Source organism: Phoca vitulina, unplaced genomic scaffold, assembly GCF_004348235.1.
Source record: "Phoca vitulina isolate PV1807 unplaced genomic scaffold, GSC_HSeal_1.0 scaffold2, whole genome shotgun sequence".
Classification (NCBI taxonomy): Eukaryota; Metazoa; Chordata; class Mammalia; order Carnivora; family Phocidae; genus Phoca; species Phoca vitulina.
In genome coordinates this window covers 100,635,769-100,650,534 of record NW_022589705.1, presented here as the reverse complement: position 1 = coordinate 100,650,534, position 14,766 = coordinate 100,635,769, and the positions used below count along the sequence as shown (strand labels likewise).

Below are 14,766 nucleotides of genomic sequence, written 5' to 3'. Positions count from 1 at the left end.
TCGCCCTCCGAGCCCGGGACGCCCGCGCGAATCTCTTGGTTCTGAAGTTTGGCGCCCTCGAAAACTGTTGTTTTTATCGCAACTTCTCCTACGCGGTGGTGAGACGTGTGGACACGGCGCCTTTAAGGAAGCTCCCGGACAAGGCTCTGGGTGGGCGGGGCCCTGAGTGGGCGGGGCCCTAGGGGGCGGGGCCTTCTCGAAGTGGCCCGAGGGCGCGGCCGCCTGGACCCGCCAAGCGCCCAGCGCGGAGCAGACATGACCTCGCGCAGGTGAGCCAGGGCCTTTAGGTGGCTGGACTCCGCGACCCGTGGAGATGTGCTTCGGGCCCGATGGGCACCGACGGGTAGCGCCGAGACATGCCCCCAGGCCTGACCTCCTGGCACAGACCTCTCTCCACAGCCAGGGCCTGATGCCCGGGGTCCCAGGCCCACGAGGCCGGGCCTCACCCAGGCGGTTGAATCTTTCTAATGGGGGTGGGAGGTGCCATGGTGGAGGTCAGAGGTACCCTAACCGTAAGGAACAGAATATGCCCTGCAGGTGGTGGGTGGCAGTGGTTGGAGCCTAGAATGGGCAGCAGGTGTCAGGACAAAGCCAGACCCTCCCACTCTCCCTCCCCTGGACGCCGTGCCCTGCTCCAGGCTCCCTTCTGGCCACTGGGTTTGTGTTCTGCCAGGTGCGGGGTAACTCTTGCTTCCCTAGGACCCCTCAGGGCAGGGTCTAGTCTCCTCTGCTCTAGTCTTGGTCCCTTGACGCTAACTACAAGGACCAGCCCTCTCTAGATGGGCTCATCTTTCCTCCAGACCCTCTTAAGGGCCAGGATTAAGGGACAAGCTCCCTGGTAGGGACGTGAGAGCCTAGGCAGCGGCAGGTCAAACCAGCTTCCTGCCTCCATGGGGAGGGAAAATGGGAAGTGTGACAGGAACTGGGCCCTTCCTGCCCTTTCTGCTGGATCCCTGCTCTCTGGGTATGAGCACACACACGTGTGAGCTCAGACTCTAGCATGCATGTGGATGTCCAGGGGGGGTCACGCAGGTGTGAGACACATCACTGGGGGCTTGGTGAGGCAGGGGTTCACAGTAGGGGTCATGCTATGACCCTGAGTGACTTCCTAGATCAGTGAGGGGCTGGACAAGGTCTGATCTTCAGGGTCCCCAGGGTGTCTCTGGACCCAAGGAGCAAGGTCCTTAGCCCCAGGCAGAGACCCCTGCCTCCCCCATCTCCCACCAGCAGCACCTCAGTGATGAGGGTCCCAGGATCCCTAGGAGGGATGTAGTGAGGAAGCAACTAGGCACAGTGGCCTCTGTCAAGGTCACAGGCCCTCTTAGCTCAGGAATGGTGGAAATCAGTTGGATCTCAGGAACTTGTCTGTGATTACAGTCCAAATTCAGGGAGGAGGGGGTTTTGAGGTTTGGTTGGATGACCCCTCAGACTCCCCTCAGCTTCACTCTTAATTGTCCCCCAGGCAAGTTCTGGTCCTCAGAGAAGGCCATGTCTGTGTCATGCGCACGTGACCTTGCTCCAGCCTGGGAAAGCCCCCGGTGAGGCTCTGCCTGCCCTTGCCAACCCCTCTCTGCCCCACCCTGTGCTGACCATCTGGACTGTCACTCCTCTGAGGCCTGGGCAGTAAAGCCTATCCCCCTGTGTCCATCCCCACCTCAAGTCCCCTTCCTGTGGCCCTGTGGTTTGTGGGTCAATGGGCACGTCCATCGGCACTGTCTCCCAAGGGCCTCCAGCACTGTGCGGCAGGGCTGGGTGCACGTGCATTGATACTGATGCCTGGGGGGGGCTGGGTCCCATGGTGGGGTGGTAGGCATGCAGAGCCCCCTCAGGCTCACCTTCTGTTCCAGGGGTTGGAGAGGACAGCGTATCTCTGGTTAATTTGGTTCTATATAGACAGGTGGCCCTTGGTTTGGGCCAAGGTCTTGGGCCAGAAGGGTCAGGGCCTAGGGCCTGGGGGCAGGGAGATGGAGAAGGACACTGCCTGTGCTCTGGGGTCCTCAGGCCTGGAATTCCAACCGGGAACCCTTCTCCACTGGTCTGTGGATTCCCCACCATCACAACAGTGTCTTCCCTGCAGGAGTCTCCAGCCCCTGTATCACGGGCGTAGGCGTGTTGACTCCCCGGTTCCAGGGTTGGAGCAAGGCCACACAGGGAGCTAGGCCAGCCAGTGGCCAGGCTGATTGGTTAGGTGGGCTGTTCCTGGGCTCCTGGGCACTGACTGGGTTCAGTTGGGCCTTGAAGGGCCGAAGCCATGAGACCTGTTGGGAGCCTAGTATGCCCTGTTCACCCTACCTGTCTTCCTTCCCTGGGACTGCAAGACCGTGTCGCCAAGGCAGAGCTGAGTCATTGACCCATCACAGAACAGGGAGCTCTTTGGCACAGAGGTGACCCTGGGGGGCCCTGGCACCGAGGGGTATGGGGATTGGAGATGGGGACCTGTAGCCTCCCTACCTCCTCCCACCCCCTCAGCCAGGGGCAGCAAGCCTCACTGGCCTGCTGGGCTCTCAGCTCCACCTCAGGCCTGGTTGGGGGGATGTGAGGCCCTGCGTCAGCCTGGGATTCTGGAGGGCGGTGGTGTGAGTGACTGCAACCTCTCAGGATGCCCCACCCTGGAGATTTCCACCTGATAGACCCAGTGGCAGTTTGTGGGGAGGAGAGGGGGATGGAAAGTATGATTGAGAGTCCCTGAAAGGACAACAAGGTGCCCTTCACCCCTCTCTGTGGCTTTGATTCTGGGCCTCCACCCTCTACCCCTGCCCCCACACTCTGGGCATTGCCCATCTTGAACTGGAATCTGAGGCTACTGGGGCTGGGGGGGCAGGGGGCATCTGGGCACAGGATGTGGTTCAGCAGAGTAGGTGGCCCATGGCAGAGGGGGAGTTGGAAGCTTTCTTCTGGGTTCCACTCCCCGCCACCCACCCACCCCCCGCCCCTGCCCCACACTATCTCATCATGGGTCCAGGGACAGCATGAAGCCCTTGCCCTTTTCCTGGAGGCCTCGCCTACTCTCCTGTGACTGGCTCTAGAGGTCACCATGTGGCCTCTCCTCCTCTAGGAAACCTTCCCCGGCAGCCTTACCTGCTGGACCACTTGACCAAAAATTGCCCCCAGGTCTGGCTCCCCTACAAGCCAGCATGGGAGAGGGCTCAAGACACTAGGCTCAGAACATGCCCAGGAAGGGCCTGGATGACGGTAACCCCGATTCCCCCAGGGAAAGTGTGAGCAGGCTGGGTGGCCCCGGGGAGGTCGTCTGAGGTTCCAGGCCTCTCTAGACCAACACATGGACCCTGGGGAGCCATCAGCGTCAGATCCGAGCCTGCCCTCAGTGAAAACACAGGGTGACAAACACAAAAGTATGTGTGTGTCTATGGGCTGTTAACACAGTAGGGGCAGCAGTGGGATTGCTGGGAAATGCAGGGAATGTGAGCCATGCCCAGCAAAAGGGGTTGGTTCTGGGTGCATTTGGAAGGTAGGACACAAGGTTGCTGGGAAAGAGAGTGCCAAGGGGCTGCAGGCTGGTGACCTGAGCTACGCCTGAGCAGTGGCCCCCTTCATGGAGTGGGGACCGGGTAAAAGAGCAGGGCTTTCTGAGTGTGTCCAGGAGTTCTAAATTTTGCAAATGTTAAGATAGAAATGTTGTTACCTTTCCAAATAGAGGTGCCAAGAAGAGAAGCATCTGTGAGTTTGAAGCTCAGATCCCAGGTGAGGCTAGAGGTGTAGAAGGCACATGGCCGTGTAGACACAGGGCCAGCACGGGTGAGGAGCTCTGACATTGAGAGGTCAGAAAGAGGAGGGCCCAGCAAAGGATCCTGACCAGGTGAGGCAGAAAACCAGGGGAGGGTGGAATTCTGGAGAAGGGCCGAGTGGAGGCATGGGTCAGTCAGATGCTGCTGAGGACTGAGGCCTGGCCACAGGCCCCGGAGACGGATGAGCACCCTGAGAGCAGAGGTCTCTATGGGGCTGGAGGGCAGAGGGAAACAGATCTGTGAGGACTCAGGCAAGGACGGGCAGTGTAGGCCAGCGCAGACCAGAACTTTCCGTGGTGATGGAAATGTTTCCTACCTGCACTGTCAACAGTCTGCTAGCCTCACGTGGCTCTCAGCAGTGAAACGTGGCAGTGTGGCCACGGAACTGGGTTTTGATTCTGTTGAATATTAATTCATTTACATTCACATTTCACACATGCTATAGACTGCTGTGTTGGACACACAGGGATAGACTACGAGCACAGATGGTCCTTGGAGGAGAAAGGACAGGCTGAAGGCCTGGGGCAGAAGGAGGCCTGAAAGAAGAGAAGGACCTGGAGGGAGAAGCATCCAGGCTGGCGTTAGACATGTGATCTGAGTTCCATTCTAGAAAGAGCTCTACAGGGCAGGATCATCCTTCCTCCTATCTCTTGGGTCAGATTTAAACCTGGGCCAGAAATTCCTGCCCTAATAGAGGAAGCAAAAGCTACCAGGGGAAAGAACCCAGCAGTTATGATCTTGGACATGGGCTCATGCACAACCCTGAGTGAGGGCCCTCCTGGCCAGTCCCTCCGGGAACCTGGGGCTGTCCCCCACCTCATGGGGGAGGCTGTGAAGAAGGACAGTCCCAGGGAGGCAGGGCTGGGGACAGAGGCAGGGTTGCAGTCCCTCTCAGCTTGCAGCCCCCCCCCAGTCCTTCAGCAACAGGATTCAGCCTGTGTCGAGCCCCACAGTTGGCAGAACGTGCCAGCCACCCTGGTACCTGTACCCCCACCATCCATTTACTTATTCATTCGCTTTTTTTTTTTTAAGATTTTTTGTGTTTATTTTAGAGAGCGTGAGCATAAGTGGGGGGAGGGGCAGAGGGAGAGAGAAAATCTTAAGCGGACTCCGCACTGAGCACAGAGCCCAACGCTGGGCTCAGTCTCACAAACCTGAGATCATGACCTGAGCCGAAATCAAGAGTCAGAAGCTTAACAAACTGAGCCACCCAGGTGCCCCCTTATTCATCCACTTCTTAATTAATACCCAGGCACTGTTTTCGTCCCTGGGATACTGCATTACACAGAACAGGTTCTGCCCTTTGAAGCTCAAATCCTTGAGTGGGAGATAGACAGTAAGCCTACAATATATCATATATGTCAAGGAGGCAAATACTATGAAGAGAAATAAAGCCGAATAAGGGATAACGAATGAGAAGTGAGAGGGGTCTCCCAGCCATACGAATGTGGGCCAGGGGAGCAGAGAATAGCTAGTACAATGGGTCTGTGGTGAATGAGCTCCTGTGGGTGTGGAGCCAGGGCTGGGGAGAGTGGTCCGGGCGGGACGTAGAGCTGAACCCGTAGATGTGCTGTTGTTCTGGGAGGGCTAAGTGACGAACACATTATGGGGGGCGGGGGCGGTCCCTGGGCTGGCAGCACATGCCCCATGAGAGAAGGTGGTGGCCAACACCACACCAGGAGGGGTAGAACGGGGTCTGCTGACGGGGCTCTGAGGGCAGGCAGGAGGCCCTGGGTGACACCGGGACACCCCGAGTACTTTTGGCCAAGCTGCGATGCCCTGGCAGGGCCAGAGGGACCAGGCACAGAGTGTGAGGTGAGGTTCCTGGTGGTGGCTCTGCGGGGGTGCTGGAGGGTGTCTGTCCCACTCACCCCCACCCACCCCCCCAGCGGCAGGAAAGTTTCTGCTCATCTGTGTCCCCGGGACCTTATGGCCCCACCTTCTTCCCCACAGACCTCAGACCCAGTGGTCACTGCCCATGGCAGGTTGTAAGCATGGGGCCCAGAACAGGCACCATGGGTGGAGGTTGGGTGTGGGCGAGGACCTCGGGTGGGGGAGCCCAGAGTATGCTCAGTGTCACCCTAGCTCTCTGGGATTGCCAGCTTGTGGTCCTCATTGCAGGTGGTTTCACCCCAACATGAGCGGAGCTGAGGCCGAGAAGCTTCTCCTGTCCAGGGGCCAGCATGGGAGCTTCCTGGCAAGACCCAGCAAGAGCTGCCCAGGGGGCTTCACACTGTCTGTCAGGTGGGTGAAGGGGGGTGGGTGCTGCGGCCAGGTGTGAACAGGCCTGAGGCTCCACCCTAGGCTGGGGGACAGGTGGGGATCGGTCTTCCCTGTCTTCCCAGAGGGGTGTGGGGCATTGTCTTGGGAAGTGAGGATCCCCGCTGGGGGCTGGACATCTAAGAATCTGGGTTTTGTGAGGGGTGGGGAGCCAACAGGTTGGCAAGGGTGGGTGGAAATCTGGCATTCCTGACCAAGTGGCTTCTGGACAGGAGGGAATCATTTAGAAGGGCTCAGTGAGGTAGGGAGTTGGCAGGACCTCCCTCCTGCACTCTGAGGAGTCTGGTGTGGTGGACAGGGGGCCTCAATGGCTGTCATTAGGATCCCGTCTCCTGGGGATGCTGCCCACTGGGGGTCTGGCCTGAGGCCATGAAAGGGCCATTGTGTGGGGAGGAGGAATGGGGAGGGGCTGCAACCAGCAGAGTAGACAGCCAGATCTGTCGGCCCTAGATGGGAAGGGGTCAGCCTGTGAGAAAGAGTGGTGATCTGGGGAGGGGGCTTTCAAAAGGTCTCTAGATCCTTCCAGTCTCTCTGCTAAAGCTGAGGCAGCAGGTGGAACTGAGCTTACCTCTCAGGATGGACTTCTCTCACATTGGAGAGGCTGAGGTCCTCCCCTGGGGCTTTCCTGATAGCTTCCCATGCTGTGAGGCCTGGGGAAGCTGTCTTGAGGGCCCTGTTGCTGGTCGTCAGGAGCTCCCAGGCGGGTGGGCTGGGGTGAGGCGGAGCCCATCATGGAGGGCTGCTTCGGCATCTGCCTCCAGGCCAATGGAGAGTCAGGCCTGTGGTCTGCAAGCCCAGTCCTGACTTCACAGGGGGAGCAGTGGGGGCGGGATGCCCACCGCCCAGGGTGGGACTCTCACACTGGCTGATGGGGAAGGGCCTTGGCTGCTCTTGGCAGGGGAAGGGCAGAGGCAGAGACATCAGGGCAGGAAAAGCTCTGGGACTGTTCTGGAAACTGCGGGTGGTGATGGGAAGAAGGGGTTGGTGGGAGCAGCCCCCCCACCACAGCAGTGCCTGGTGCACCTGCCTTCCAGGCGCCACGATGAGGTGACCCACATCAAGATCCAAAACACAGGCGACTACTATGATCTGTACGGAGGGGAGAAGTTCGCGACGCTAGCCGAGCTGGTGCAGCACTACACAGGCCAGCATGGGGGGCTGCTCCGTGAGCGCAGCGGGGCCCCCGTTGAGCTCCGGCACCCGCTGGGCTGCCAGGACCCCGTATCTGAGCGGTGAGCTGCAGACACCGGCATGTTTGTGACCACGTGCATGCCAGGGTCCGGGGGAGCAGGGTCTGCTGGGCATGGGTCCGGGTTTCCTTTGCCCTCCGTGGCTCAGGGTCAGGCTTGGGCACAGCTGCAGCACAGTTGAGGGAGTGTCCTGCGCGCCCCCCTCCCCGGGCTTGGGGCCGCATTTCCTCTGGGTCTGGGGCACTGGCCACAAGGGTGAGTGGGCAGCAGGAGCCCTGCAGCCAGTCTTACACCTACCCTCCTGCCTGGTGACTCCGGTGAGCAGTTTTCTCCAGCCTCAGTTTCCCTGCCTGCACTGCTGAGACCTGAAGAAGCTGCATCCGCCAGGGAGGGGTTGTGGGGCTGGTCTGAGAAGGCGGCCCTGTCCCTCCTCGCTGGGGACCAGACTGCCACCTGGTGGCCACCCTCGGCCCTGCAGGGCCCGCCTGTCTTGCTTCCAGCCTGCCCGCTCCTGGGCAGGGGGAGAGTCAGAGAGTCGGGCAGGGCAGACTGAGGCTGGCCTGGGTGAGGGCACTGCCCGGGCCCTTGAGATCTGGGTGGGTCCGTCTGTCTCTCTCTGTGTCTGTGTCTTGTCTTGGAGCCTTCTGGCTGCATGTGGGTCTGTGTCCCCTCACCCGGCAAGGCCATGGCCCCCAGGCTCACCTGGGCTCCCCCACCCCATCCCCACCACGCTGGGCCAGGTGGTACCATGGACACCTGTCTGGCAAGGAGGCCGAGCAGCTGCTGATGGAAAAAGGACGTCCGGGTACCTTCCTGGTGCGGGAGAGTCAGAGCAAACCGGGGGACCTGGTGCTGTCTGCGCTCACACAGCAGCCAGACAAGGCTGACCGCCGGCCACGGGTCACACACGTCATGATCCACTTCCAGGTGGGAGGTGGCAGCAGGGGTAGGGGTGTGACTCAGGGGAGGCAGGCAGTGGCCAGGCGCCTCATTGTCGCCCCCACAGCCAGATGGGAAGTATGACGTGGGAGGTGGGGAGCAGTTCGACACCCTCACAGACCTGGTGGAGCACTACAAGAAGAACCCCATGGTGGAGAAGTCAGGGACTGTGGTGCATCTCAAGCAGGTATGCCCGGAGGCACGTGACCCTTGGGATCCTGAGTGAGCTTCACCCCTGGGGTGGGGACGGCCCAAGGGACGTCGGACCCAGGGAAAAGGGGGGTAGGCAGTGCTGGGGCGGGGTGGCCTAGGGAAACCGTGTGGGGTCAGGGCAGCTGCCCCTGGGGGGAGGCGCCGCGGGGTCTGCTGGACCCTGTTAAGTGTGGACACAGACCTCTCCCGGCCAGCCCCTGAAGGCCACGAGGATCAATGCCGCAAGCATCGAGAGCCGAGTACAGGAGCTCAGCAGGGCCACTGAAGCCAGCGAGAAGGCCAAGCAAGGCTTCTGGGAGGAATTCGAGGTGCCCGCCCCCCTCGCCACTGTTCACCCTCCCACAGACTCCCGTCCTTAGGGGCTTGGGCGAGGCCCCGCAGAGGGGTGAGGTTTAGGGGAGGTAGGATGGTCATTGAAGGCTCTGGAAAAGTGTGGGACAACAGGCTGAAGCTCCCCACCCCCAACCAGATGCTGCAGCAGCAGGAATGTCGGCTCCTGTATCCACGGAAGGAGGGGCAGCGGTTGGAGAACAAGCCCAAGAATCGCTACAAGAACATCCTTCCCTGTGAGGGCCAGGCGGGGGGGCCGTGTTGGGGAGCCAGGGCTCCATCCGCTACATGTGGGGCCCATCTGGCAAGGAGGGGCCTGTGGAGGTTGAGGCAGGGCGTTGTGTCCCACCACCGGGGTGACTTTCCCTTCTGCGCATGCACGGCCCCTTCCTGCCTCATCTTGCTCACCATGGGGTCCGCGGGCAAGGAGGCGGGTGAGGTCCGTTTCCTCCTCCCTCTCCCCTGGAGACCTGAGCAGCATCTTTCCTTCCCAGTTGACACCACCCGTGTCACTCTGCATGACGTGGACGACAGTGTGCCTGGCGCCAACTACATCAACGCCAACTATATCAGGGTGGGTGTGCAAGAGACAGGCATGTATGGCCAGCTGCTGTGTGGCCTAGCATGGATCAGACAGGACACCTTGAGCCATGCCTGGCCACGCACCAGTCACCCTATCCCCCTATTAGGAACCTGGAGCTCCTGCTGGCAGGTCCAGGAAGATCCAGGTGCCCCAATGATCCATGGGCCCTGGCAGGACAGTAGACATTGTTGGGGGAGAGGGGCTGTGGCGGTTTCCAAGGAGTCCTCAGAGTGGGCTGCACTAAATATTGGTCCTAAGCTCCTCCCTAGCCTAGGGCAGGAGGGGCTGTGTGTGAGACACCTGGTGCTGCTTTGCACATCATTTGTTTGTGAGCCACCTGGTGCTACGTTGTAAGTCATCTGCATAGACTTGCACTGTCCTCTGGCATTTTAAATCCTGGGAACAATGGACCCCCGGCCCCCACCCCCTTACAGAGTGATCCAGAGGAGAAGCCAGGTCATGGACTGGGCAAGGCATACATCGCCACCCAGGGCTGTCTGCAAACCACAGTAGCTGCCTTCTGGGCGATGGTCCTCCAGGAGAACACACGGGTCATTGTCATGGCCACGAGAGAGGTGGAGCGAGGCCGGGTAGGAGCTTGGGCTCGACAGCCCCCTCCCCATGTGCGCATGTGGATTTGTGCTGGTGGCTGGCCCAGCCTTGCTTTTTCTTCAGCCTTCGGGATGCTAGGGGGGGAAGTGTGTGTGTGGGGGGGGGGGGGTTGTGTGTGTGTGGGGGGGACTCTGGAAAGCCCCTGTGTATGCATGTGCATGTGTGAGTCCCCACGGGGCACAGGGGCAAGGGTGCCGGTGGTCTTCCAGCACAGCTGATGCAATGCACCCTCCCTCCCAGAACAAATGTTTCCGGTACTGGCCAGAGCTGCATGGCAGCCAAGAATATGGCCGTGTACATATTTGCAACTTGGCTGAGTACCAGGCCCAGGGCTACTGTGTGCGGGAACTGCAGGTGTGGCGGCCAGATCAGGTGAGCCCAGAGGGCCACAAGACATGCAGGGCCAGAGTCACAGTAGTCAGGAAGTCCCCAGGTCTGTGCTGGGGGTGAGGAAGTCCTGTGCTGCCCCCCCACCTCGTGGCTCCACCCAATCCCATTGGCCTCGGTGGTATTCATGTCCCTTAACCCAGTGGGCACAGTCCCGGCCTGGGCTCTGCTGGGCAGTGCTCACAGGCAGGTCACATTCTCAACCCCAGGCCCCAGGTCCCAGTTGCCTGGCTCCAGGGTGGCCTCACACCCACATGGCCTCTTCTTCCCTAGTCTCTCCCTGGGCCACCTCAGCAGATTCAAGGTCCTTCGTAGGCCAGTGGTACATATTTCTGTGGCAGGAACAGATTCCTTCCGGTGCCCCCCACCCCCACCCTGTCTCTTATGTCTCACCACCTGGGGGGCCCTGTAGGGCCCTCACACTTGAATCTTCCCAAATAGAGGTCATTGTCCCTGAAACCTGCTCCCTCACCCCATTGCTCCCTCTTCCTTTCCCCAGGGGTCTGAGCCACCTGGGGCTATCTGAGAGCCCCCAAGCTCTGAATCCCGTATTTCCCTCCCATCCCCTTCTCGGCCTTGACCCTGCTGGTCACAACTTCTGGCAAACTCTGCCTGCCTCCTCCCGGTTCATGCCCCGTGCCCCTCTTACCCTGGGGCTCACAGCAGCTCCGCTGTGACCCTGCGGCCTGGTCCCACCTGGGAACTGTCCAGACTGGCCCGGCTCACGCTCACCAGCCCGCCCTGCCCAGGAGGAGCCACCGCGCACAGTGAAGCACTACCAGTACTTCAGCTGGCCAGACCACGGGGTCCCGGCCGAGCCCTCCGGCGTCCTCAGCTTCCTGGACGAGGTCAACAGGGCCCAGAGCAGCACGCCGGGGGCCGGACCCATGGTGGTGCACTGCAGGTGCGATCGGGGACGGGGTGGGCGGGCAGTGCAGGTGCAACCCCGGGCAGGGCCACGGCCTCCTCGCCTAACCTCGCCACAGGCCTCCTGGTCGGTCCCCACAGCGCCGGCATCGGACGCACCGGCACGCTCATCGTGATTGACATCCTGGTGGACCTCATCCGCCGGCAGGGTGAGCCGCCCCGGCCCCTCCCTGCCGGCCCCGCCCCTCCTGTCTAGCCCCGCCCCGGCCCCCGCCCGGTCCTGAGCGCGCTCGTGCCCAGGTCTGGACTGCGACATCGACGTTCCCAAGACGATCCAGCTGGTGCGGCGGCAGCGCTCGGGGATGGTGCAGACCGAGGCGCAGTACAAGTTCGTGTACCTGGCGCTGCAGCGGTACATCCAGGGCGAGCAGCTGCGTCTGCGCGAGCAGGTGGGGGCGGGGCCGGGCGGGGGCGGGGCCTCGCGCGGACGCCACCTGGTGACCGACAGGCCCTCCTCCCAGCGCGAGCCGCGGGAGGAGCGCGACGATCTGGACGTGGGCATCGGGTCGGCGGACCCCGGCCGCAACGCTGGACCCCAGTCGTCTCGGGCGGCGGCGGCGTGAGTAGGGTCGTCGGGGAGCGGGACCGGGCCGGGGTCCCCGTCGGGAGCGGGCAGCGTACGGGGCGGGATCCCGCGTGGGCCCCCGCCGAACCCTGTCTCCGCCCGCAGGACCCCGGAGGCCCCCGGCGGCGAGTACGAGAACCTGCGGGGCCTCGCGCGGTGAGGGGGCTCCGCGTGCGCGCGCCCCGGGTGGGGCCGGAGCCGCACTGGAGGCTGGGAGCCCGCAAGGCGGGCCGTGGCGTTCCTCGGGACTGTGTGTAGGACATACAGGCTGGAGCTTGTCCCTGAGTGCCGGGGGACCTGGCCTGGACGCCTAGAAATGGGGAGGGGCAGTCGGGAGACCCTAGTGCCCCTGCCCCTTCTGCGGCTCCCAGGTGAGGGAGGAGCGGGAAGGCAGGGCTTCAGGGCTGGGGTTTGTCTCTCGGTATGGGAGGCCACCAGTCATGGCCGGCACAACACAGTGACCACGTGTGTCATGAGTGGCCAGTCTGTGCTTGACCTGACTGTAGCCACCATCAGTGTTTGCCTGCCCCACCCCCATCCTAAGCACCCACCCCTGCTTCGGAGCTGCCCACAGCACAGGTGCATGTGAGATGCTCCTGCGAGCACGTGTGCGACCCCGTGTGCCTGGGTGAGGCTCACGTGTGGGCATGACTGGTGTGTGACCGGTGTTCCCTCACTGGCATGTAGTCTGTGCCCCTCCCATCGCGGATGGCCCTGTGGCTTTGTTGTACCCTCAATAAAATGACTCGTTTTCAGTTCTGTGTCTTTGTTGGGGTCTGGGGCCCAGCTTCCCAAGGGTCTCCCTGAGCACTCTCCCCATCCCAGCCCAGCCAGAGCCCCAGCCATCCCACCCACCTCGGGGTGAGGGGTGAGGAGTCTGGGGAACCAGAACCAGCCTGGCCTCTCTTCACCATGCTAACTGGTGGTGCAGGATTCCTGGGACCGACAGCAGAAGCCAGTGGGGGTTGGCAGGACTCCTGCCCATCCCTCGAGCCCCTGCACTTGGCCCCAGGAGGATCTGCTAGAGGTCTTCAGGATCTTCAGGACACACTGGCTGTCACCACTTCTGCTTCTGTGCGTCCTTAGGCTTTGGTTCGCAGAGAGTCAGTCCTGGGGTTCTGTGGCCCTCTTGTCAGGACTCTCAGCAGGGCTGTGGAGTCATGACTTCTTGGGGGGTCCAACTGGGGCGTGTTGGAGGAGGGGTCTGGACCGTGCCAAGGCCCCACCCCTTCCTGCCCACCCCACCCTGCTCCAGCTGCCCTCCCCATCTTCCTGGGGGAGGGGGGCAGGACTGCTCCAGCCTATCCACAGCCCACAGGGAACAGGAGTTGGACACCCTAGAACCTGGGGGCTATCTGCCCTAGGGGCTGCTGGGATTTCAATCCAGTGGGAGTGAGACAGGGGCAGACCATGGCTTTTCGGGAGGGAGAGGCTCAGTGGCATGGGGAGGAGGGCACACAGGGTGAGGACCCCTTACCAAATGTGGATACAAAATCATTTATTTAAAAATGTGCAGCTCAGGATGGGCACTGGAGGACTGGGCCTCCTGCTGCTGCCCTTTGTCCCCCTAGTCAGAGGGCAGCATTAGCACCCCGAGCCAATGGAAGGGGCCAGCCCTGCCTGGGGAAGGGGCCTGGGAAAGGAGCCATGGGTGAAATGTGAAAATAAAATTAAGATGGTGAGTGCCATCCCTTCTCAGCAAAGGGCTGCTAATGCAGGTAATTCACAGTGAATAGAGAGGGGGCCTCATCAAGGCTGTCTCTCCGTGATGGGGGGTTAGGGAGGTAGTCTCTGGGACCCATAGGAGCCTGTGATTCTTGGAAGCTTCAGGGACCCTTTTGTCCGTGCCATCAGGATCCAGCCCCCCAGAGTAGGGGGAAGGTGAGCTGAATGGGTATATGGGGTCCTCAGAGATGTTGGGGCCCCTCCGGGGTTGCCACACCTGTGACCCCAACTGTGGGCCAGGGACCCACACCTGGCGCTGGGGCAGGGGTGGCTGAGCCTAGCGGTCGACCAGGGGCCCAGGAGAGAAGGCAGCGGCGGTGGTGATGGTGGCGGAGGGCCGGGGGACGCAGTGCAGGTTCCCAGTCTTGAGCGCGCACTGCACGGGCCAGAGCACCACACAGAAGAGCACCAGCAGCAGGGCCGTGACCAGCGCCACGCGCCTCCAGTCCCCGCAGCGCGCCCAGCAGCGGGCCAGACGGCCCTGGCGGCGGGCAGGGCGCGGGGTGGGTGTGGGTGCAGCGGGCTCCGCAGGCTTGCTCAGGCCCACATCCACACACACGAAGCCAGGTGCTGGAAGGCCGGGTGTGGAGGGCGGCGGGCGGCAGCAGAGCTTAGTGCCCTCCAGCCACACGGGCTCCTCCCGACGCAGGTGGGCCGGCATCCTGGCCTGCAGCTGGCGGCTGGTGCGCAGGGCGGGGGCCCCGGCAGCCGGCACAGCCGTGGGCTGCCGGCAGAACGGGCAGGGCACAGCCTCGCTGCCGGGCCGGCCTGTGGGCTGGGCGGCCGCCAGCCGGGCCAGGCACTCCAGGCAGAAGACGTGTGTGCAGGAGAGCTCCTTGGGCGTCTTGAAGATGTTGTCGTAGCCGGAGAAGCAGATGGAGCACTCCAGTGGGGAGGCCACCTTCTCCGAGCCAGGGGTGCTGGGGGACCTGGGCACCGTGGCTGTAGGGCTGGGCCGACCGGGGGCCGGCGTGGCTGAATGCCACACCTGCTGGCCTGACGACATGACTCCGAGCTGCGGGACAAATGGAGAGCCCTGTGAGTGACCGCAGGCTGCCCCTTTTCCGCACAGCCTGCTGCTCGCACCCTGTGTCTCTTCGCGCGGCCCCAGCCCCAAAGATCTCTGGAAGGACACTGCCCACCTGTGGGCACCTCGGGAAAGGCCCGTCTATACCAGAGTCAAGGTCTTTCTGTTCAAGTTGTAAGCCTGCCCCCCACCTCCTCACATGCCAAGACAGGGGTGAGCATCCGGGGGGGCGCTCTAAGGAG

General features: G+C 62.0%; 2 protein-coding genes across 2 annotated transcripts; one reads left to right on the top strand and one right to left on the bottom strand.

Annotated features, from left to right (window-relative positions):
* The first annotated feature begins 213 nt into the window (after positions 1–213).
* On the top strand, positions 214–12,015 carry LOC116641243 (tyrosine-protein phosphatase non-receptor type 11-like). Its single transcript, XM_032418883.1, has 15 exons — positions 214–269; positions 5,868–5,990; positions 7,061–7,258; positions 7,957–8,143; positions 8,223–8,342; positions 8,563–8,676; positions 8,838–8,934; positions 9,193–9,272; positions 9,716–9,871; positions 10,134–10,265; positions 11,030–11,184; positions 11,289–11,356; positions 11,448–11,596; positions 11,669–11,766; positions 11,878–12,015. Exons 1-15 carry the CDS (start codon positions 256–258, stop codon positions 11,930–11,932), a joined length of 1,746 nt encoding a protein of 581 aa, XP_032274774.1. The 5' UTR covers positions 214–255; the 3' UTR covers positions 11,933–12,015.
* A 1,759-nt stretch (positions 12,016–13,774) lies between these two features.
* RNF223 (ring finger protein 223) lies at positions 13,775–14,503 on the bottom strand. The gene has a single exon (XM_032415352.1). The coding sequence runs from the start codon at positions 14,501–14,503 to the stop codon at positions 13,775–13,777; it is 729 nt and encodes a 242-aa protein (XP_032271243.1).
* Between the last annotated feature and the right edge of the window lie 263 nt (positions 14,504–14,766).

Coding starts and splice junctions, on each gene's coding strand:
- LOC116641243 (XM_032418883.1), top strand. Junction 8,343..8,562: donor CTGTGGTGCATCTCAAGCAG/GTATGCCCGGAG, acceptor TCTCCCGGCCAG/CCCCTGAAGGCCACGAGGAT. Junction 10,266..11,029: donor AGGTGTGGCGGCCAGATCAG/GTGAGCCCAGAG, acceptor CGCCCTGCCCAG/GAGGAGCCACCGCGCACAGT.
- RNF223 (XM_032415352.1), bottom strand. CDS start 14,503: ATGTCGTCAGGCCAGCAGGTGTGGCATTCAGCCACGCCGGCCCCCGGT.